This window comes from Coffea arabica, chromosome 1e (assembly GCF_036785885.1).
Source record: "Coffea arabica cultivar ET-39 chromosome 1e, Coffea Arabica ET-39 HiFi, whole genome shotgun sequence".
In the NCBI taxonomy this organism is placed as follows: Eukaryota; Viridiplantae; Streptophyta; class Magnoliopsida; order Gentianales; family Rubiaceae; genus Coffea; species Coffea arabica.
In genome coordinates, this window is record NC_092311.1 from 47,123,967 (window position 1) to 47,146,133 (window position 22,167).

The 22,167-nt window shown below is 34.9% G+C and overlaps 4 protein-coding genes across 4 annotated transcripts; 1 reads left to right on the plus strand and 3 right to left on the minus strand.

Moving 5' to 3' along the window:
• Positions 1-2,637: 2,637 nt before the first annotated feature.
• LOC113727869 (NAC transcription factor 32-like) lies at positions 2,638-4,373 on the plus strand. Its single transcript, XM_072059140.1, has 3 exons — positions 2,638-2,911; positions 3,019-3,302; positions 3,632-4,373. The coding sequence occupies exons 1-3, from the start codon at positions 2,683-2,685 to the stop codon at positions 4,103-4,105; spliced, it is 987 nt and encodes a 328-aa protein (XP_071915241.1). The 5' UTR covers positions 2,638-2,682; the 3' UTR covers positions 4,106-4,373.
• A 1,295-nt stretch (positions 4,374-5,668) lies between these two features.
• Positions 5,669-7,772, minus strand: LOC113708173 (syntaxin-71). Its single transcript, XM_072072643.1, has 8 exons — positions 7,292-7,772; positions 7,077-7,202; positions 6,510-6,675; positions 6,331-6,419; positions 6,137-6,205; positions 6,006-6,050; positions 5,834-5,896; positions 5,669-5,749 (listed from the first exon to the last, which is right to left on the minus strand). Exons 1-8 carry the CDS (start codon positions 7,445-7,447, stop codon positions 5,669-5,671), a joined length of 795 nt encoding a protein of 264 aa, XP_071928744.1. The 5' UTR covers positions 7,448-7,772.
• Positions 7,773-8,153: 381 nt separating this feature from the next.
• LOC113708197 (uncharacterized) lies at positions 8,154-12,003 on the minus strand. The gene is made up of 6 exons (XM_027230666.2): positions 11,416-12,003; positions 11,217-11,244; positions 10,046-10,276; positions 9,335-9,398; positions 9,178-9,237; positions 8,154-8,471 (listed from the first exon to the last, which is right to left on the minus strand). Exons 1-6 carry the CDS (start codon positions 11,547-11,549, stop codon positions 8,416-8,418), a joined length of 573 nt encoding a protein of 190 aa, XP_027086467.1. The 5' UTR covers positions 11,550-12,003; the 3' UTR covers positions 8,154-8,415.
• Positions 12,004-15,738: 3,735 nt separating this feature from the next.
• On the minus strand, positions 15,739-16,537 carry LOC113708206 (uncharacterized). Its single transcript, XM_027230672.2, has one exon. It carries the CDS (start codon positions 16,348-16,350, stop codon positions 16,030-16,032), a length of 321 nt encoding a protein of 106 aa, XP_027086473.1. The 5' UTR covers positions 16,351-16,537; the 3' UTR covers positions 15,739-16,029.
• Between the last annotated feature and the right edge of the window lie 5,630 nt (positions 16,538-22,167).

A 22,167-nucleotide genomic window follows, 5' to 3' on the forward strand; every position in this document is an offset into this window, starting at 1 on the left:
TCATACTCTTTTTAATTTTTTATGATGATTAAAATTCATTATATCATATCTTTTGATTTAGAAGAAAATAACAGTTAATGACAATAAGCATTAAGACTAACTAGGTATTGGTCTTAGTTGTCTATTTGTCCAAAATACTCTTCTCCCTAATAATTAGATTTATTGCATTTTAATAATAGCAATAATTGTCATAGTTAGGAAAAAATTGTCCTTTACAAAATTTGAATTATGAACACAATAAACAAAATATAACACTCCAACCTAATGTTTCTCTTTGCATTCTATTTTCACTAAAAATTCATGATTAGTCACAGGCTAATTAATTTTCAAATCTTCAAAAATATTGCTATTAATACCAAAACAAGGTGCTTTCAGGATAACAGATTCTTTGTTCGTTTGTGCTTTATGTCAGATCCTGCATAAAAAATAAAAAAGAAAATAAAATAAAAGAAAAAACTCAATTATCTCATTCAATGAAATTCAATTCTCCAAAATAACAGTTAGATAGAAAAAATTTATATGTTGTGGATCATTTGTACTCCATTGTTAATAGAAATAACACACAAAATAATATAAAGAGTTTAACTTCTAAGAATGTACATCTATTCATTTTTCAAAAAAAGATGCATGTAACTTTATCGAGGAATTTCATCAAGATATTGAAAAATTCAACTTATGTAACATGAAAAATAATAATGGTAGAACATGCACCAAATATTTATGCAAACAAGTATTTTCTATTTTATTTTATTTTATTCTTTTACCCTACCACCCCTGACCACATCTTTTTCATCTCTAAGTATAAAATTCGAACCTTGAATTTGATATCGAAGAGAATTCTAAGAGCCTTTCCCTAAACACTGGACCGACTCTAGTGGTTAGCAAACAAATAATTTTTACTTAGCATGCAAATTTAGGTCATCCAACTTCAAAAGAAAAATAAAATATTGTTCATATATCTAATTAAAAATAAAAAAATTTCAGCAGTATTATCATAATTTGTTCGTCATGAAAAAAAAAAGAAAGGACAAAAGAAAAAACTAGAAATATTGATATTATACACGCAATTCAAAATATTGATACTTTTGTCAAATCCTATTTGGTCAAATCTTTTTTTTCGTCATGAAAAAAAAAGAAAGGACAAAAGAAAAAACTAGAAATATTGATATTATACACGCAATTCAAAATATTGATACTTTTGTCAAATCATTTCATATTTGGTCAAATCTTTTTTTTCATGTTAATTTTTTGTCTCTTTTAATTAATTGTCCTCAAAACCATTATTTAAAAGGGATAATTTCACAAACATCTCCTGAGGTTTCTAACAATTATAGAGAGCTCCTCTCAAGTTTTAAAAATTACATATACCTCCCATACTTTTACTGTTTAGTAATAATATAGGTTCAACAAGCTAGATTTTCTCTAAAAAAAATCCTAAGTCGCCCTTTTGTACCAAACTAAGAAATAAAAACATTCAATCATTTTCTTCCACACTTTACACAAATCAACGGGTCTAATTCCTAACAACCATCCAAATATAATTTCTAAAATCAAGTAGTCGTTCAAAAGATCCCAAATTGTATATACAGTATCAATACTTGCTACGCTACAAAAAAAGAAAAAACACACACAAACCCCCTTGGCAACCAATTTTATACCCCCAAATTAAACATTAATGGTCAAATACCTTTTCAATACAAGTTAATCTAATCTAGAATCACCATTACAATTCTCCTATGGCCTTAAAAATATTAATATTTCAAAATTAGAGAATAAATTATACCTCCACAATAAATTCATAATAAAAATTTTCTAATCCAATAAAAGAAATCCTTATGTAATTATTGACATTTTATAAAAGTTTTTCTTAACAACAAACAAAACATAACAAATTTTACATCTTTAGTTCTTCTCCCTATTTCAATCATCAATTTCATTATTTATTTTTCTATCACTGCGAGTCTCTTATTTTTCTTCTAATTTGACACATAATCTACTCCCTCTGTAGATTTTGTAATTTCAATTTGCTAATATCCACAAAACTGAAGATAATAAAAAGAGGTTAGATTAACTAGAAATAGACAAGCAAAAAAAGACAAGAGACAAAAAAATAGATTTTTTTAGATTTAAAAAATTTATTGCCTTAAATTTAAAATTGTCTAGCAAATGGAGGGCATTATAGGTATTTTACTATGTCAAAAGAGATAAGTATAATTTCTTAAACCTGAGGGAAGTGGAGTTAAATTGTCAGAGACCTCAAGGGAGGTTTCTAAAATTATCCCTATTTAAAATTGAATGTATCCTCATTTGTAAAAACTTCTCTGGAGAATTTATATGAATTTGTAGATATAACATTTTGTAATCCTTTTTTCTTTTAAAATAATGCTTTTAATGACAATTAGTTAAATAAGATGAAAAATTAAATGAAAAAGAAAATAAAAATATGCAAACATTAAATTTGTTAAAATTTTCTCAAATAAATTTTAATGTATAAGAAAATTATATTTCTTGACATTATAATCACGTGAAATGCACGTGACATGACTACTATCTTTTTTTTTTTTTTTTTTTTTGTTTATCGTCACTTTATCTATATTATCGAACTGAACCTACGGAGTAACGATGGGAAGGGAACCATATATATGACTGCTATCTATATATGTGTATCCATCACCCCTCTTTATGCTTTGCAGCCAGCCCACTGAACACCAGGCAAATAGAATCCGGGAACTTGTTTCAATGGAGACACAACCCATTTCTAGCTTCCAGTTTCCTCCTGGCGTCAGATTCCATCCTTCTGACGAAGAGCTCATCGTTTATTATCTCCACAACAAAGTGAATTCTCGTCCACTGCCAGCTGCTGTTGTAGGCGAAATCGAGCTTTACAGCTATAATCCTTGGGACTTGCCAAGTTTGTTCTCCAACTTATCTACTTAGATATTTATTTGTACAAACTATTTCCTATTCAGTAGTTTTATTGAGGGATCATGACTTATTTTTCATATTTGGAATGAACAGAGAAGGCGTTGTTTGGAGAGGAAGAATGGTACTTCTTCAGCCCAAGGGACCGGAAGTACCCAAATGGTGCACAGCCTAACAGGACGGCAGCTTCAGGATATTGGAGGGCTACTGGAACTGACAAGCCTATTCTCAGTTCATCTGGAGCAAGAATAGGAATCAAGAAATCTCTTGTCTTCTACATCGGAAAACCTCTGAACGGAGTCAAGACGGACTGGATCATGATCGAGTACCGACTTCCTGACACCCATAAAAGGCCATCAAGGTCTAAAGGGTCCATGAGGGTAAGTAATTGGCTAAATACATTGATCTGCTCATTCATATTGCCTATTGTTAATGCATGAGAACTAGACGATAACTGTGCTGTGTTCTCCATATCATGATTCATGAAAAAGGCTACAATTATTGTAGAAGCAACGCCAAGAGCCAGAAAACGATAGGGTTTGTTTACGATTTTAGTTTTCTAGAAGTATAGTCTTCTCTCTTTTAAGCCCTGAAACGCGGTTGGATGCAATAGTTTTTATTGCGATTTTAAACGACTTTGGATATATACAAGAGGATCATTTTCATCAATCAAATCAACTGTGGCTAAATTTTGGCCCATCTCTTGCAGTTGGATGACTGGGTCCTATGCCGGATTAGGCAAAAAGGCACCATGTCAAAGAATTCATGGGAAGTTCCTCAAAGTCCGAACACGGTGATGGAGGACACCCCAAACCTGAAGGAACTCCCTCCAGCATACCCAGCAAATAACGCCTCAGATATCTGCTCCACCTATTTCCTATCAAAAGATTGTCACCTGTTGGCAAAACTGCTTGCTACTCAAGATTTGCCTCCCATTGAGACAAACACAAGAGCAACCTCTCACGGCGGCAACAAATCCCAGAACTGCGAGACAGTATATGAACATGGAATAATCAAGGAGAATCAAGTGGCAAATTCTTTCTTTCCAAGTTCCTTGAACCAGCAGGGAAAACCTATTGAAGAGATTGGATATGGGAGCATCCCTCCATCCGAGAAAGCAATGACAAATCTGCACGAGTTTTTCCTAGCTGGTAATATGGATTGTACAAGCTTCTATAATTAACATCAATCTCTTGAAGTGTCTGCATTTGCGGCAAAATTTCTGCAGTAACAGGCAAGCTTCCTCTGAATTTCACTCTTCAACTGAATGCGCCAAAACTCACAGCGCATAGATGATACAGTAGCCAGTACGATGCTTGAAGCATCGATCTTTGTGTACCGATGGATGGCAGTTAATGCTATTACCCCTTTACTTGTATTTGGGAACTCAATAAATAATGTGTACTTTTATTTATTTTTTTTAATGTTTGCTAGCCTATAGTTTGCTTGCTTATTGCGTCTTTCATTTCCATTTTTAAGTTATATACTATGTTGCAAACGTTGACATTTACGTCATAGACTCTGATTCAGTTATTCACTCAGCTTTGCCAATGGAATCTCAATTGAGAAAGAATTTCGTTGTCCAACTTTTGTTAGGTTGACCTGAAAGCTAAGTTGATCTATACATGGGCACGACTATTGGTAGCTCTGAATATGAAATGGAAGAACAATGTAGAAAGTAAAATAATTTAGGAGTTTACTGATGTGGAGGGACGCAGCTCTTCCTATCAGCTATATATATATGTGTGTGACCCTAAAGTGCATTACTTCATCTTCTCAATATATCACGAGAGGGAGAGAGGTAGCAAAACATACGGGTGAAATTTTTTCATAACTTGAGAGAAAAACAGAGAGCTAGATGCAGTGAATGAAAGTACATTAGTTGCCTTGATTATAAATGTAATAGACGAATCTGATCATAGTAACAAGAAGCTGTATCCCCAAGTCAGATATATTGAAGCTCAATGAAGATTCATGCACCAACTCTCCCAACATCGTAAGAGCAAGCAAATTCTGCTCAAGGCTTTTGACCAGCTATTCACAGTATTTTGATAATCATCGCAGATTTTAATCCCCGATTTACTATATTTTCACACAAAAGTAACATCTAACAGGAAACACGACAGTCTAAATAGATAATGCCCCTTCAATGGGTAATGGTAAACCAATTCACTGAAGTTGGTATGAGAAATTCGTCTGAGATGGTCGAAGTGCAGCAAAGCGACTGCAAGTACCAGACCGGAAGATCATCAGGGAGATGAGAACGTGTCGACTAGTTAGTCAGTATACTGCAAAGGATAAAAACAGCATGTTGTCATGATGATTAGATGATACCATGAATTTTAGAAGTAAGATTTTTTTTTTTCCATTGTATTTGTCAGCTTCTATTGAGATTTCAGGTGGATTGCAATAGCAATTCATGCAGAAAAAAAAAAATATGTTGATGTAGCTGTTGGTAAAAAATCATAGTAATTAACAGCTACACAAGCGCCAATCGATATTCTCAAGACAGTATACCGTAATTTTCTTTTACTTCACAGCAACTAAGATGAAAGAAAGTGGTGTTCATGAGGAGAGCAGTGAGCGGTTAATAAGGGACGATAACCATGGAGTCCATCAGCATAATTTAGAAATACCTTCAAGGGCACTAACAGGTCATAGCCTCCATGCGATGAGACAGAAAAAGCATAACACATGGGAAACAAATCAAATCATCTTTTTCTTCACGATAAGAAGGTTGAGTAACTCACTTGTACAAGTAGGCAGCGATTCCGAGAAGAATACATAAAAGAATGATGTCGATACACATGTTTTGACTGGACCTAATCTGGAACAATTTCAGGAAAACAGTCTATTTAAAATCCATAAATGCAAAAGCATGCTCTAAATAATAATTCTTGAGGGGAAAAACCTCAGTTATTTTGTGCTTGAGTTTAACGTTTGTGTTTTTGAGCTCAGATGTTGCTTTGTCCACCTGTAAATATATACCAAAGAATACATCCCATGAAAATCTTCAAAATCATTGTGACAGCAATTTCATGAAAAAAAAAAAAAAAAAAACACCGAGTACAAGTTTTTCAAACCTTAGTGTCAATTTCATCAATTAAGGGAACTTGCCTATCCAGCTCCTGAAACCAAAAAAAAAAAGTATCATGAATGAGATAAATAAAAGTGATCAATTTCCAGCGGCATAAACACATGGACAAATGCTAACCTCATTCATATCTTGAGCCAGATTTTTCAGTGTATCCAGACCTTCTGAGATAACGTCTAAACCTTGATCCTAAGACAATTTGAGCAAGACTACGTTAGAATGAGAATTACAGTTGTGTCTGTGAAGCTGTTGACGGAAAAGCCATAGTAAAGGGTAACAACAAAGAACTGAAGAGGATTAAATGAGTTACAAGCCTGTTTTAGTTTGCGCATTTCATACTCTTCCCTAAATTGGCTTGATTCTTCAGATTGTTGAAAGAAATCATCACCGAAGTGCCCATCTGGTTTCCAGATATCAATAAAGCACAATAGAACCATCAAAAAAGAAGCCATAGACATCAGAATTATTATTAAAGGATCCCTGTTAAATGGATTATAACCTGAGTCAAATTTAATATTTCTTTTAGACGCTGAAGCACCCCAACCTCCTGTTTGTTTTGCAGCACTGGAAGTTCCATCTGGTATGGCACGAATCCTCTCCGGTAATGCTAGAACCAGATCGTAACGAATCTCTAGTTCTTCCTTTGTGATCCCCTTGACCTGTTCACATTAAGATTGATTAAATTGTTCAGTGCTAATGAACCCGGTGGATTAATCCAAGATTTAGAGGGTCAAAACCAGAGAACAATTTCAAGGAAGGCTAATTAAAACTTTAAGTTCCTTCAACAATTTCAGCACTTCTCTATGATTTCAACTTTCCACCTCACAATTAGATTGATAACACACACAGGCACATTATATTCAACCATATAATAATTTCTGTCCACGGCCATTAAAATAATCTCAACATCAGAATTCTCTCAAATTATAACAAGTACACAAAAAATAAAAATGAAACAAAAGGCAAAAAACACAAACCAATTAAGAACAACTGACAAAATAATCTTAAATCATGAAATACGAAACATGATTTTAGAAAATATGAAAAAAAGGGAATCCACCTTCTTCTGGGCGAGTTTCTGCAATTTAGGAACCTCTTCCATTAATCTGGCCTTTACGCGCCGAACCTCAGCATTCATAGCCACCACCTTTGCCCTGCTTGTCTCCATTGCAGCCATCTCCGACTTCTACAAATTTAGAGCAAAAAAAGAAATTGAAACATCAGACCCAATGATATAAATGTGAATTATCATCGTTGAATGGAAAGATGATGGACCTGGAGAGCAGCTTCGATTTGGGACTCGAAGGAAGCAAAGAGGCGAGCAAAGGCATCCTCAGAGGAGGTCTTGAGGGAACGCTGCTTTTCAACGTCGTATTTCTCGTATTTCTTGCATATGTCGTCGAGTCTGAACACAATATCTATCACGCTCATCTTTTATTGTTCAATTGTTTCTTTTGTCACCTAAAAAGAAAACAAAAATCCAATGACTTGTTCTTGGAAACAAATGAAACTATGGAGAAAGAGAATCAGAAAATGAATAATGTGGTTGTTGAGGCAAATTTCTTCCTCTCTTTCTGGGTCTGATTGGTCGCCATGCTCTCTCTTTTGTCTGGTTAAGGTTAGGAAGACGAACGGTTGGCCGTTAAACTCGGTTTCAGAGTGGCGGCAAAATTCAAAACAAAATAATAAGAAAGGAAAAAAAATTGCGCTGACAAAATAGAAAGCGACGGAGTGTGCCGGATTACCGATTGGAACCAAGGAAGCCCACCGCAATAAACAACGGCTGCATTGGAGACTCAACTCATTAGCAGCGGTGGAGCGGTTCAGTCACAAATTAATTCTTCCGAGGAAGTTCCGCGATGAAGATAGATGATATAGTAGCGGGCATGAATTATAAGCATTTTATCAGCTGCTTAATTGATCAAATTCAAGCGTGGTTTTCAGCTTTCTTTCTTTTTTTTTTGGGTGCATCTTCTAGCATTCAAGATTTTAAGCATGAGGAGAAAATTCGGTTAATTATTAAATAACGGTAATTTGCAACTTGGAAATGGGAAGGTTCTTCTTTGAAGAACAAGTTTTCAGTTACGGTGAGTTTACGAAATATATATAGACTCGACAGAAACCGGACAGCATGAAAAGTTATAAACTATAATGAGTTTATAAACAATAGAAATGTTAAAAGTTCCAACAGATACCATTCTTTCTAACTAGAAAAAACACCCAATGTTCAAATAGTCATATATATATATATATATCTGAGCAGAATTGTGCTCCAATTACATTTAGCTCCTCCCAGTGACACTCTTTCTACATTGTGTAGAGACTCCTTGCATCACCAGCTGAGAAAATCGCATACTAGAGGATTGCAATGAAGCTTCCAGACGACGAACTTTTAAACATTAACACGATACTTCTCCGCTTAAATAATAATATTTGCGTACCATCTGTCTGTAATCTGCAAAACAGGTTTCGACATACAACATGTTTTTCTCAGAAGACTGTGTTACCACCAAATTGTCTGAAGAAGACTTCCCTTTTCATCATTGCAGTCCAGAGAGGCAAATTATGAAGGTCATGCTGTTCTATCTCAGGTCGAATGTTAACAATATTTGCTTGATTTAATTTGGAACAGAAAAGAAGATGAAAATCCAAATGTAATTCTGAAAACTTAAAAGATGGGGTCAGAGCATGTCGATTTGCTTTTTAGCCTGTGCAAACTTGACGATATCAAAGCACCAAAGTCAGGAGCTACGTTTTCTGTTTTGAGAAGTGAATAATTTAAGAGTAAAATTTATATACAGTGAGTGACAGTGTATGCGCTATCACCGTTGGATTCATGACATATGTGCAAAAATTGAATACGCTGACAGTGTATACACTGTTAGTGTAGGAGAGATTAATCCATAATTTAATAGTAAATCTTCAAATGAGATTATTTTGAGATCTAATGGGCACAGTCTCTTGGGATCTCCAACATTTAAACTGAATACCCTTATAAAGAATCATGTGATTGCCAACAAAGATATAAGCAACCTTTGACAGTCAAACATCCAGCCATACAAAGTTTCTTATTCTAGCAGGAAAATGGTGACAGGATTTGCTGAAAGAATAGAGCAATGCATAGGCTTGGCATCAAAGTTCAGATAGAACGGGAAGCTAACCTTCCTGGTTTTTCCAAAGTGCAGCAGCAGAGCTGTTGAGAGGGCTTTCATTATTGGGTTCTGCATGTTTTTGACAAGTGGAAAAAAGATTACTAGAATCTACTAGTAAAAGAAAAGGAAAAATGATAAAAAGAAGAACAATTAAGAAATTCCATACCTCCTAAAAGACTCTGGATTGACAGAAGAATAGTTCTGCAATCATAAGCCGAAGACCACTTGTCCTGCAAACAGATGAAAAAAAATTAACATTGACTTCAGAACAGGTATTGTGCTTACACAATTGTCCTAAAAATATGTGTGCGATAATATAAATGCATAACAAGAAGGATTAGGGACTTTATTGATTCATTCTGCTGTCTTCCAAACCTTTTCCAACTATAAAGAAACTGTGGGAAAAAATCCAAACTGAAATAGGAAGCATAAAACAGGAATCATATACTTTTTTCTATTTCCACTGTCTCAGTTAATCATGAAAATGCCCTGTAAGGTCTGCAAAAAAAAAAAGCTTTTACAACAAGGACTCATCTTGTCAAAGAATCAAACGGATAATACTCATGACTACACAATCCGAATTCTAACGGTACCAAATCAACGAGAGCCACAGTGGGACCCACTCAACTTTCACATCATGATCATATCGAAGCAAATTCAATCAGCCCTCCTAGTTCAAAATTACTAACCAGAACTACTTCAAGCCCCTTGAATATTTGAGAAGTCGAAGTTAATTTAAAAGAGGCCAACTCTCATTTCTTGCATCTCTAGGTTTCAAGACCTCCATATCGATAACATTCAGCGCTTTCTTATCCATACTTTTGGGATCATGAAGGCATTTATTCAGTACAAAAAAACTATTATAGATGAGGGATACCTGTAAAATGTCTAAACAAATATTCCCATATTGGTCAACATTTGGATGGAAGCACATTGTCTCAAATTTTACTTGTGGAGGCTTGAAAGGGTAATCGAGGGGAAAGCGTAAAGAGAGCTTGTAGGATAGACCCTCATACATAGTTCCTTTACCACCCTCAATGGTGCCAATCCAAGTAAAAATGCTCTCCCCTTCCGGAAAAGCAGACACTCCAAGATCTCCTCCACTCATCTGAACATGCATGAAAAAAGGAAACTATCAGTAGTAGAACACATTAGAGCAACAAAAGTTTCACTCTTGACCTCGTCATCCAGTATCTAGGAGTAATAAAACTTATAGTACTAAAACCCATAGCCTGCACTGTAGTCTGCATTGCTTATTAGAAGATGTTGTTGATCGATCTTTAAAGGAATCTTTTCTTAGATTGAAAAAAAAGAAAAGGACAACAAAACCAAAACAAGACGAGGAATGAAAATGTCAAGGAGCTTATGCGGTGTTTAAACTTGAACAAAAGAAGTTCATACCAGACTCCAGCCACATTATCCATTCCCCCCCACCACCCCCCCTCCCCCCAATAAAAGTTTTGGAGCCTGCACCAATGCTAAAGGGCTTGTGCATTGGTTCAGAAAGTGTTCCTTTCATATTACACAAGGAAGTGTTGTAAAAAAAAAGCATAACTATTTTAAACCGAATACAAGGTTTTCAGTAGCTAAGTCCTAATTAGCCCAAACTTACGCTTGATCACCTAGCTGAGAAACAGAAAACTAAGAACAACCCTGCGACAAAAATGTCATTTTAGCATAGAAAAATGGAATCAATTGTTCAGCTTGAAAAGGGAAACATTTTTCCACTCTACGCTCATCAAGACAATTACGAAACGGCAATTTCGAATAGAAATTCTCTGTTATGCGCCTCTGAGTTTTGCTCAGTGTTTAAAGTATAAAACTTTATTCGAATCTACAACCGACCTAAATCACGGAAGTGAAACGCATGTACTCCAGGATTGCTACACATCCCTATAATTAATGATATCAAATAAGAAAAGATTAAAGGACTACAAGATCAGCCAAATATAGTCCATAAAATCAAGTCATAGCACAAATTCAAATGCTTACAAAAAGAAGAAGAAGAAGAAGAGATAACGAGAGAAAGAGGGTGGGCGGGGAGGTACCATGAGGGCCATCAACTCTTTCTGCAACCTGAAAACAAAAAGAAAAGAAAAATCATAGAGAAAAACAAAACAGAAAGGAAAAGGGGAAAAGCTTAAAAAAGCTTAGATCTTGAATTCTTGATGAATAATATTGAAGAAATTAAGATAAATAGAAATGCAAAAGTTTGCATGGGAAAAGGAAATGAAAGAAGATAAGGACCTTTGGGTAACGGAATTGGTGTCGACAGGGTGAGGAGAAGACTTGACTTGCTTAGACAGAGCCGGAGACGATTGTTCGTGAGGGTGATCTTCCGGCGACAAGTTACCATCTCCGACGTCGTTTCGGACCTCCATATTCCAAAACAACCGATTACTCTTTTCTGTTCTGGATGGATATTGGGGTATGGCCCCACAGGCCACAACTCCTACTGCTTCTTCTCCTTCTTCCTCCTATTAAATTTGGTTTTTCAGTTTTCTTCCGATGAACTGGAGTAACAAATGATGGTGCTATATAGTCTATCAAGAATTGGGAATCCTGAGGTGGATTGGATTGTTAGATCAATTTGGACTCTGGAATCTTTCTATCTCTCTACCTATTTTTTCCACTGACTTTCATGTGCTTCTCCAATACCATTTTAGTACCAATATGATACTTTTTTTCTCAAATGATGCATAAAGTACGGGCAACAGACAGCACAGAGACAGAAATATGCTGATGTGAAAGAAAGAAAGAAAGGAATCTTTCTATGTTTTCCATTGTTGTTGTTATTATTCTTGTGAATACTACCCAACATTCATTGATCACACTGGGTCTCAATTGATTTTTCTTGCTGAATGTTTGTTTTTCCTTTTACAAGACTCAAACAAATTCGAGAACCTGTTTCATGGGTATCAAACACTTTACCATTTGATCCAACAGCCACTGGTGATGAGGATTATTATTGGTGGTGGTACTACTTTCATGATTGTTCATGGCAATTTTTTACTAACATATATGGAAAAATGAAAGTACCTGTACATTTTTTTTAGTCGTGAATGTCATAAATATTAAGGGTGACAGAAAATAAGGGATGGAAAAAATAATTTTCTCTACAAGTAACAAAATTAAAAGTTTAACAAAAAGATTCATTTTTTTCCTTTTTTTTTTTTAACTTTTCATTCATAACCAAATTAGGGTCCAAACGATTGTCAAAAAAAATCATTTGGATCAGTTTTACTCCAAATTCACACTTTGCAATCTCATTTGTTTAATATGTAACTCATTTTTAACAATTTGTAAACATAGAATAAGAATAAAATTTTATAGAACTCACGTACATCATTAAAATCAATGCATAAATTATGATCAAATCATGGCCGTCAAATCAACCTTTCGATACCACTGCTACTTTGCCCCAAACGTCCTTCCCGAAGAGGCGATAAAATGATGGATGCATCATTGGCAGTTGGGCAGCCAGTAAGGTACACTTTTTCCAGTTTCCATGGCCCCGTGCATGTCACATCTTGTGCACACGACTATTCCAAACCGTGCTATGGGGTCTAGAATCATTTTAGCAAAAGAAGAAAAAAAAAAAAAGAAATTCTAAAGTTTGAGACGCCAGTATTTAATCCGGTGTGTGTGTTTCTTAACTAAGGTATGAGACGCCAGTATTTAATACTACTGCTATTTTCATTAAGAAAGCAATGATATAGCATATACCATCATATCATATGTAGTATTTATTTTATTTTCAAGATTATGAGTGCTAATTAATTAATGTGCAAGCTATTGTTGCGGATATTAATAATTAAGAAATTATTACCAATATAAATAGGCTTCAATAGCATTAGTAGTAGGATTTGCCAAGGTTGACAGTGGAACCCTACGTGGCCCCAAATCCAACCGGAGGTCAGGGCATCAATGCAGTGCTGCACTTTCTCCTCCTCATTTGATACAACTTACACTCTCTTTCCCAACAATCCAACTCATCACTCCTCCCCTTGTTTTTCATATTCTGCTTCTGTTTGTTTGTGAAAAAAAAAAAAAGAAACATTCTAGGCTTCGTCTGAATTGATAAATTTAATAAAGAATTTGAAATTCACCCAAATCACATTAGTTATTTGAATTGTTTAAAAAGCATCTGACTTTGTAATTCATCAATTATCAAAATACATTTTAAATACTGGAATAATTATTAATTTACAAATTCAAATACTTTCTAAATAATCTAAACAACTACAGAGATTTGAGAGCATTTCAAATCCTTCGTCAAATTTCTCAATTCAATCGCAGCCAAGTAATTGTTTATTCTTTGGAAGCAAAAAGCGGTGACAATTGGACTCTAAGAACCCAAATGACCCATTCTTCCATGAAATTGTCGTTTGGCTAGCTAGTGTATATCATTTATCTACCACGAGTTCTCCCTCGATGGCGGAAGAAGCTTTGATCGGAGAGCCATGAGACCAACCCTTTTTTTTTTTTTTTAAATAACTTTTGGGTGGTATCTGAGAATAACAGGTAACCTATATCTTGAATTCATCACTGAATAGCCACATCGTGAAGAAAGGTTTGCCTTTTCTGGAACTCGTTTGCATGAATTGAGAGCCCAATTATCAAGTGTTGGATAACATTTTAAAGTTGTCATTCAGGACCCGCCTTGATCAGGTCGGCTTGCCCTTAAAGACGAAGGGCAGAACAACTTTGGACTTCTAAAAGTTTAGGAAAGCAATATCACAAACAGGCCCAATTATCCCATGAAACTAAGCGGGCCCATTATTTGCTTCATCTCCTTGGCAAACATGTTTTAACAGCAAAGCTAAGATGCCAAAAGAACTAACCCAAGATCCTTATTCATGATAGAACTATCATTAGCAGAAAAAGTTGAGACTTGAATGCAGTTGCACTGATTCCATGTCAAAAGAACATGTAATAAGTATTAGTTGGTGAGTGTGTGAATGCGAATTGATGCAAAATGTATTAGTTTAACACATAAATCTAAACTCTGCCTCCCAAACTGATTTAGAGCACATAATCTAAAGGACTGCTTCCAAAACTGAACCAGCAAGTAGTGACCTAGACAGGAAAAGGTTGAATTACGCCAATCACGAAGCGAAGCAAAGATAGAAGAGAAGGGATGATGATAAAGTAGTGTGATTATTGTTTGCTTTTTAATGGTAGATGCTATTGCTGGTCTAGCAAGCACTTACTTCCCAAAACCACACAAGCCAAGGCTAATAAATAAAGCTCCAACCTCAACAAATATCAAGAGAAATCACAGACTCCCAGAGAAGCAGATGATATGAAGCCAAAAAGTTCCCTTAGAGCAAGAAATTGTGTGATTTATCTCATCTTCAATCATTAAATATGATATTTCTAGCTTCAAGGGGCAGGGCATGTACTGCCACAAGCACATAGAGTCGCTCATTTTGGTGAAACGCCATCTTAAACCCACCCAGTTATCTATGCAAAGATCACGCAAAAACAGTTTGACGAAAGCAAGCATAAACTAGCCGATTGAAACTCATGAAGGAAACTTTTACTAAGCATTTAACTTTAGGACAACAACACTTTAACATGCAAGACACAAAAGTGAATTGCCCAAGTGTCAAAAGTGGGGTACATGTACCATTGCCTAAGATCCATTTTCATGTATTGGGAAGCAGCAAGACAGTATAAATAACATGATGCAGGAAGATGTTAATGTTTTACGGATGGTTTAATCTTGAGGACCAATAAAGGTTCCCAGTACCCAGGAATAATGCTGAACCAAACACTTGTAGGAACATGATTGCATACCAGTTGTCCTGAGACGCTGCTTATAACCATAAGCACATTTCACCAATACCACTATAACCCAAAAGCCACAAATTCTTGGACACAATTGACAAATGGACCCATAATGTACTAAAATTTGACAAAAACACACATGTACTCTGCCAATTCGACAATTAAGTTTAAGAATGTTTTCAACTTCTATAACCTAATACCATTTCTCAGTAACATTCTCATAAGGGCATTGATTAGGGAGGTACAGTAGTACAATCCAGCCTAGAAACAAAATCGTCCTCATTTGTCACCTTAACCCATGCAGTTTCAATAGATATAGCCATCAAAATGTATAGGAAATGTGGTGATAGAAAACTCTACAAATTAACTGGTTTGAATGTATGATCCTACTCCAATGTTCTAACTGATCCAGAAGCATGGGAACAACGTAAAAATAAACAGAAAAGAAGAAGGAAAATTGTAGTTTTTGTTCTTTTCCAATAAATTGTACTGGAACAGAGTGGAGCACTCAGAGTTGAAGCTTGACATATTACCTCTGAGCCAACTTTGGTCTCTACAACACGAGCATAGAACTAATATAACTAGAAATATCTTCAGGTAATAATAAATGCCATCGCAATCGCGATATGATCAGTCATTTTCAGAATTCCTCAGCATTTAGAACAGACGAAATTGATAACATTAAGCCTATTATCTTCAGGCAATAGCAAACCGATGTCCTAAACTCCTCCAATTATCTAAACATTAGGCATATTCATCCTCAATTTCACTACGCAGTTTATATCAACACTAATACCATTCACATTCAAACATAACATTTTTCTTCTAAAAATCGAAGAAAAATTTTGTCACCATATCCCATAACTCATTAAAGCAGATAAATTCCTCTTCAATCCAGTCTCCAAATTAGAAAAAGAAAAAAGAAAAAAGGAACGGAGTAATTAAAACTCGAAAGAACTAAAATGGGAACTTTACAGGAGCCACGCCAGACATTGTCTTTAAACTAAGGATCGCTGAAAAGGCTCCGAAATAACAGGATCCCAGACTAAAACCCGAATCCATTAAATTTCAGGCTCCGGGAGCCGATCGGTAGCGGTAGAGCTTGCCGAAGACGTGGAGAGCGGTGACGAAGCCAATGAAGCAAAGGCTCATGACAAGGACGACCGTGGGCGAGATCTTTAGCCCAGGGGCGTCATCAGTGTAGAATCTCAGCATGTTACTACTGGAGCCACCGCCAACGTTGCCGGAGGCACCAGCGTTAGAGGATCCACCGCCGAGTCTGCGGCGGCGCTGGACAGCAGTGGCTGCAGCAGAGCCACGGGGCGCCACCATACCAGGACGCGAGGTGGGGCCGGAGGCGGCTTGAGACTGTGAGGTGCCTCGTGCCATTTTTTTGTTTGATCAGTTCGAGAATTTCGGATTGTTCTCGAAAGAGAGAGACAGAGCTGAGAAAGTGGCAGCTTAGTGAGGAAGGAGGAGCAAATTTAGTATGGAAATTGAGATGATGAGCGTAATTATTAATCTGGGGAACTAATGAAGTGGCGGATGGATAAATGAATGTTGGTTTTGTTTAATGGGGGAGGGCTTGACCTTGGGCTTTGGGATATGGCCATATGGGATATGCATGAGTCCATGGGGCCACATTTTTTTAAAAAATTTTAAAATTTTATTTTATAATGCTGAAATCATCCATAGGGCATTTTATTTTATTTTATTATTTTTATAGTTTAGTCTGATATGGAATTCAAATTAACCTTGTATTAGGGTATGAAATTTTAGAACGCCTCTCCTCAATAATGAAATTTACAAGTTAATTGAAATTCAACGCTTCTTCTAAAAAAGGGGTAACGAGAAAGTTAAAGAGCACTCTTTATTGAATTCAAGGAGTACACAACAGGACTTTGCTATTCAGCAAATTTGCTGCCCACTCTGCCTCTTCTAAGCAATAGTTGCAGGCTTCTCTTTATTGGCCCTGAATTTGATCGAAACCATGCAAAGCTCGAAGGCGCCTCTTGGTCTCAGCCAAAATGGGCTAAGACTACTGAAACAAGAATCACCCCCAAACAGAACCAAGCATAGCACTGCCTCCCTAACTTTGCCAGCATCTTCTGCATACTTTCCATCTCTCCATCTTTCTTTCTTCCCCTTATTCCTGTCTAGAATCTGCTTAATAAAACATTTGTTCTTCCTTTTATATACACAGGAAGGAAGAAAACTAGGGGCTGCAATAAATAAAGCTACATATAAACAGGAGAGATGACGATGGGCGGCAATCGATGCGACGCTGCACTGAAATCCGCGGGATGGGTGTAACGCTTGTCTCGTTTTCCCTGCCAGGTGCTAATTCTGCTTGGCGTCTTACGTCCGAGAAATTTTGCTTTGTAACCTGTAAATAGAGTCCAAACTTTAGCGGGCTCCTTCGCGCTCTAGCAGGCTTACCTTCTTTTTTAGTTGCTGAAAACAAATGGGTTTCGGCTGATTTCTTCAGTTCAGGCCCAGTACACCTGACCGAGACTCGAAGGGATACACTCTAAGGGTCTGTTTGGTTCACGGACTGGATGAAATAGGATGACTCATCCTCGCATTATTAATCCTAGGTTGAGTCATTCCCGGATAAATAATTCAAGTTATTTAGTATTTGATTGGTTTTGATTTGGACAGAATATGTTGGTAAATAATCCTATCTTGTGTTTGGTTGGAGATTGGATGGGGTGGGATTTACTATTTTAACGACCAAAGCACCCTTTAATTTATAGATTCTTTTTAATAAAATAATTTAACATTTTATAAAATATTAATAAAATAATTTAATAAAAATGCTAATATTATAAATTTTATTAAAATAGAGTAGTTTGAAACTTTAGAATTATAAATTAAATCAAGAGTTTTGATCTATAAAAATTTGTATTCACTCAAACTTAGCCCATTCGAGCCCTTAAAAATACATTTTGACTAAGTTTTTGATAAAAAATTTGAAATCCAATTAAATAATGGGTTGAGTTTTGGCTAAATTAAGGTTAAATCAATTAAAACCTAACACATTTAAGAGCTTTAAATGAGTTGAATTTAGTCCAAGGGCAATACAGTCCTTCTATTATGATATTAGTATGGCATATTAGTCAAAAATTTTAAATTAATTAATAGGGGTAAGTCAAATTTTTTAAAATAATGAATGGGGGCAAATTAGTCAAATTTTTTTAATATAATTAGTAGGGGCTAATTAGTCCATTTATTATCATATTATTACGTGAGAGTATGGTTATATAATAGTCAATATGAATTTGAATCATTCATAAGGACAAATTAGTCCAAATATTGCTACATTGGTAGTAAGGGCAAATTAGTCAAAAAATTTTAAAATTAATTAGTAGGGGCAAATTTATCCATTTATATTGTATTATCATGTAGGAGTAGGGTTATACAATTATAAGAATATAAATTTGTATTCTTGTAAGGATAAATTAGTTTAAAATTTTATTATCTTATCTGTTAGTCATCCCGGAATGACTAATACTATCTCCCCCATGGGATTATTTTTTTCCATGAATAGGGGATTAATTCGGTTAGGTAGGATGTGTCATCCTATATATACAATGTAACCAAACATAGGATGATACGTGATGACTAATCCAATCTTATGTCATCCCATGAACCAAATGGACCCTAAATTGTATTCACGTTTTCCTTGTATTTTGCTCGTGCTTTAGTGTGGTTTATTTTTAGAAGCATAAATAATTTAAATAAAAAATAATAATGATCCTACATGTTTATTCATAATAATTTTTAAGAATTGGTATTTTAAATGCTTAACTTTCATTCTAATTTTTAAAAACTTCTTTACGTACTTTTATCTATAGGGTAATGTTAATCTCACTCTTACCATTTGTTTAATCATATAGTCTAATAAACAAAATTATATAATAAAAATGATAGCAGGAGTCCAATAAACAAAAAGGAGAGTGCAATTAACGTTTTCCTTTATTAATAATATAATAGTATTTATCAAATATTATAACGCAGGTCAAAAAGTCAATAGATATTCTTTTATATAATTAAAACATTTATAATGACCATAAATCTAGCTACATATTCATATTTAATTAAGTACAAAAGATCCAACAATTTAATTTTTAAATCAACAAATATTTAATTTCCACAAATATTGGTAAATTTATTGGTATGACAATTAATTTTTTTTATGATAAGTTAATCTTTTTTTCATATGGCTGTTTGGGTAAAGCACTAAAGAAAAAAGATTACAACTAAAGTGGTAAAGATTAGTTTAAAGACGTACCTTGATTGTTTTGCTTTTAAACTAGTACGATTTTTAGTTAATAGTAATTTATTTTCATACAAAATATAATCCAAATTACAATGCCTAACTTTGTCTCGTCATTCCTGTCATTTTTCCAATACCAATTGGACCTGGAAGGAGAAAATTTGAAGAAATCTTGAAGTGGACCAAATAAAGTGTGGGGACACATAGATGGTACAAAACGTTTTGAAACCAGAATTTCGACTGTACTAATCAAAGGATGAAAATTTCTTGACTTTCCCCCCTCAACACCTTCTGGAAGTTGGAACCACCAGCCAATTTTGAAAAGCTAGATTGGAAGAGAAAAAACATCTGCCCCTAGTATTCTGTTAGCGATGACAGGGAATCAGCAATGACGTTCCCTTCCCGCTGGAAAACATCAGGAAAGAACAAAAGGTTTGATCTTTGGGCTTTACTTGCTGACAGCATCTGCGAGGACGCCAATTTAGACAAATTTCAGTACTTTTTACTGCAACAGCACTAAACACTAATAATGCCTTGATTCTCAAAGCCTATATGTAGGTTTGTTTGGACAGTAGATTATTTGGCCAAATATATTTACTGACATCATCATTACAATTTTTAATACAACTTTTTATCTTCCCAATTACCTTTTTATCTCACATACATCACATCACAAAAAGTGCTACCGTAATTATTCCAAATAATATTTCAAATAATACCCTATCCAAACAAACCCAGATGTTCCCTATCCAATCACTTTCAGATAATACCCTATTTTTTCATAAACCAATTTATTTATCGGATAAAATAATACCCTATCCAAACAAACCCATTTTTTCATTGATATCCTAAAATAATACCCTATCCAAACAAACCCTATCCAAATTTGTAAATGTGTTTTAACTGTTATCCATTGATATCCTAAAGTATCATTTTTCCATCAAATATCAGCTCTTTAACACCCATTTTTTCATAAACCAATTTATTTATCGGATAAAATAAAAATAAACCCGTATTTTAATAAAACACCAGCTATTTCTTGGAAATAGCTATTTATTGGATAACGGGTATATTTTTATTTTATCCGATAAATAAATTTGTTTATGGAAAAATGGGTGTTAAAGAGCTGATATTTGATGGAAAAATGATACATTAAGATATCAATGGATAACAGTTAAAACACATTTACAAATTTGGTATTTTAAATAATAAAAATTGGTTCCGTTTGAATTAGATGTTTTTGGGGGTGTAAGGATCGAAGACAACCTTTTTTCTAGGCGACCACACAATGGAGCAATTGATGAGAAAGCACAAGTGCTTGTAAGTAGAAGAGATAAACAATGTACAGATCACAAATGTAACAATAAGTAAATAAAAAGGAAAGAATTGCAAATTAATTAACTACCCAACTCCTCTTGAGCTTGTAGATTAATTCAAACAAACTACTTCAAGTTGATGAAATACAATCACTCTTGTGTACAAAGGAAGGTTCACCTCCTCCTTACCCCGAACTTCACTCGGTCAAGTCAGGACGTTTTACTATCTCTCAGGACAACCCTCACAGAGCTACACTCATGAAATATTCACTCACAAATGAAAAACTTACAATGAACCTCACACCACTAAAACTACAAATCTTCCTTGAAGAGTATTTTCTCACTAAAATCACTCTAAATCTTTTGTATCTTCAGTGTGCAAAAGTTGTTTGAAGTATCTGACTAACCACTATTTATATAGGACCAAGAAAGTGCCTGATTAGTGCTTCCAACGGATAGAAAGTAGCTGAAAAGTCAACTAGTCGTTGGAGTGTCGGACGTCCGATAACCCTGTTTTATGCATCCGACAGCAGGCAGTGAGTTTAAGAGATTTTCTTCAATTCTTTCGGACGTCCGGTGCAAGCTTTTTGTGCGTCCGACAGCAAACAAAGAGATTTGAGAAATTATCTTGTTTCTATCGGACGTCCGGTAGAAACATATTCAGCGTCCGACAGTTTTGTCAACTTCGAAGGATCCTATCGGACGTCCGAAGCATGTGTCCGAAGTTGTGCAATGATTATCGGACATCCGGTACTGTCTTCTTGAGCGTCAGACAGGTTCAACATACTCTGTCTTTTTCAAATGTGCTTAATCTTTGAACCTGATTTGTTTCATTACTGAAAAAGCCTTTGAGAAGATGTTAGCAACATCCATTTGTTTTGTAATTATCAAAAGTTAGGGACCAAGGTCAACATTCTCCCCCTTTTTGATGATGACAAAATAATGGATGGAAGAAAAAAAAATTGAACATATAAGCATAAACTCCCCCTCACACAATGCATCTAAACTTATGAATTCAGAATAACTCCCCCTTACACATAGCATCCATATCTCCCCCTTTTTGTCATCATAAGGTGAGAGTAAAAATCTCATACCGTAATCCAGCAACAATAACTGGGAATCCAACATTCCAAACAAAAACAGAGAAATGATACCAGAAATCAGCAATCACCAACATACCAACATATCACAGAGAGTTTAACAAATCAAATCATCATTAGATCAGAATTATTCTTTTTTCTCCCTTTTTGACATCATATAAATTCAGTAATATTCAAAAACATCAAGAAAAAAACTCAGTTCTAAGCATCAGAAACTTCAAAAAAGAATTACAGAAAAGTCATCTATCTTACCAATATCTCCTACTTGTTAGAGTTAGCATCATGTCTAACTATCCACATGCATTTCATGCATTTTTTATATTTTTTCTCACATAACAATCACTTTTCATGTGACCTTTTTGACAACAGAAATTACACATAATCAAGGAATTATTTACATGAACAGGTTTAATAAATCTTACTTGTCTTCTCTTATAAATAGCAAATTCGTTGGAATTAGAATTCAACCTATTCTTTTGAAAACAGATTTGTTTCTTGTGTTTAAGCAACT

What these genes read in the sequence shown, in the direction of transcription:
- LOC113708197 (XM_027230666.2), bottom strand. Translation starts at nt 11,549, where the DNA reads ATGGAGGTCCGAAACGACGTCGGAGATGGTAACTTGTCGCCGGAAGAT. An exon ending in ACCAATTCCGTTACCCAAAG is followed by an intron (nt 11,245 to 11,415) that starts GTCCTTATCTTC and finishes TTTTGTTTTCAG; the next exon opens with GTTGCAGAAAGAGTTGATGG. An exon ending in TTTGTTTAGACATTTTACAG is followed by an intron (nt 9,399 to 10,045) that starts GTATCCCTCATC and finishes ATCTGTTTGCAG; the next exon opens with GACAAGTGGTCTTCGGCTTA.
- LOC113708206 (XM_027230672.2), bottom strand. Translation starts at nt 16,350, where the DNA reads ATGGCACGAGGCACCTCACAGTCTCAAGCCGCCTCCGGCCCCACCTCG.
- LOC113727869 (XM_072059140.1), top strand. Translation starts at nt 2,683, where the DNA reads ATGCTTTGCAGCCAGCCCACTGAACACCAGGCAAATAGAATCCGGGAA. An exon ending in TAATCCTTGGGACTTGCCAA is followed by an intron (nt 2,912 to 3,018) that starts GTTTGTTCTCCA and finishes TGGAATGAACAG; the next exon opens with AGAAGGCGTTGTTTGGAGAG. An exon ending in GGTCTAAAGGGTCCATGAGG is followed by an intron (nt 3,303 to 3,631) that starts GTAAGTAATTGG and finishes CATCTCTTGCAG; the next exon opens with TTGGATGACTGGGTCCTATG.
- LOC113708173 (XM_072072643.1), bottom strand. Translation starts at nt 7,447, where the DNA reads ATGAGCGTGATAGATATTGTGTTCAGACTCGACGACATATGCAAGAAA. An exon ending in TAAATTTGACTCAGGTTATA is followed by an intron (nt 6,420 to 6,509) that starts ATCCATTTAACA and finishes ATATCTGGAAAC; the next exon opens with CAGATGGGCACTTCGGTGAT. An exon ending in TTGATGAAATTGACACTAAG is followed by an intron (nt 5,897 to 6,005) that starts GTTTGAAAAACT and finishes ATATATTTACAG; the next exon opens with GTGGACAAAGCAACATCTGA.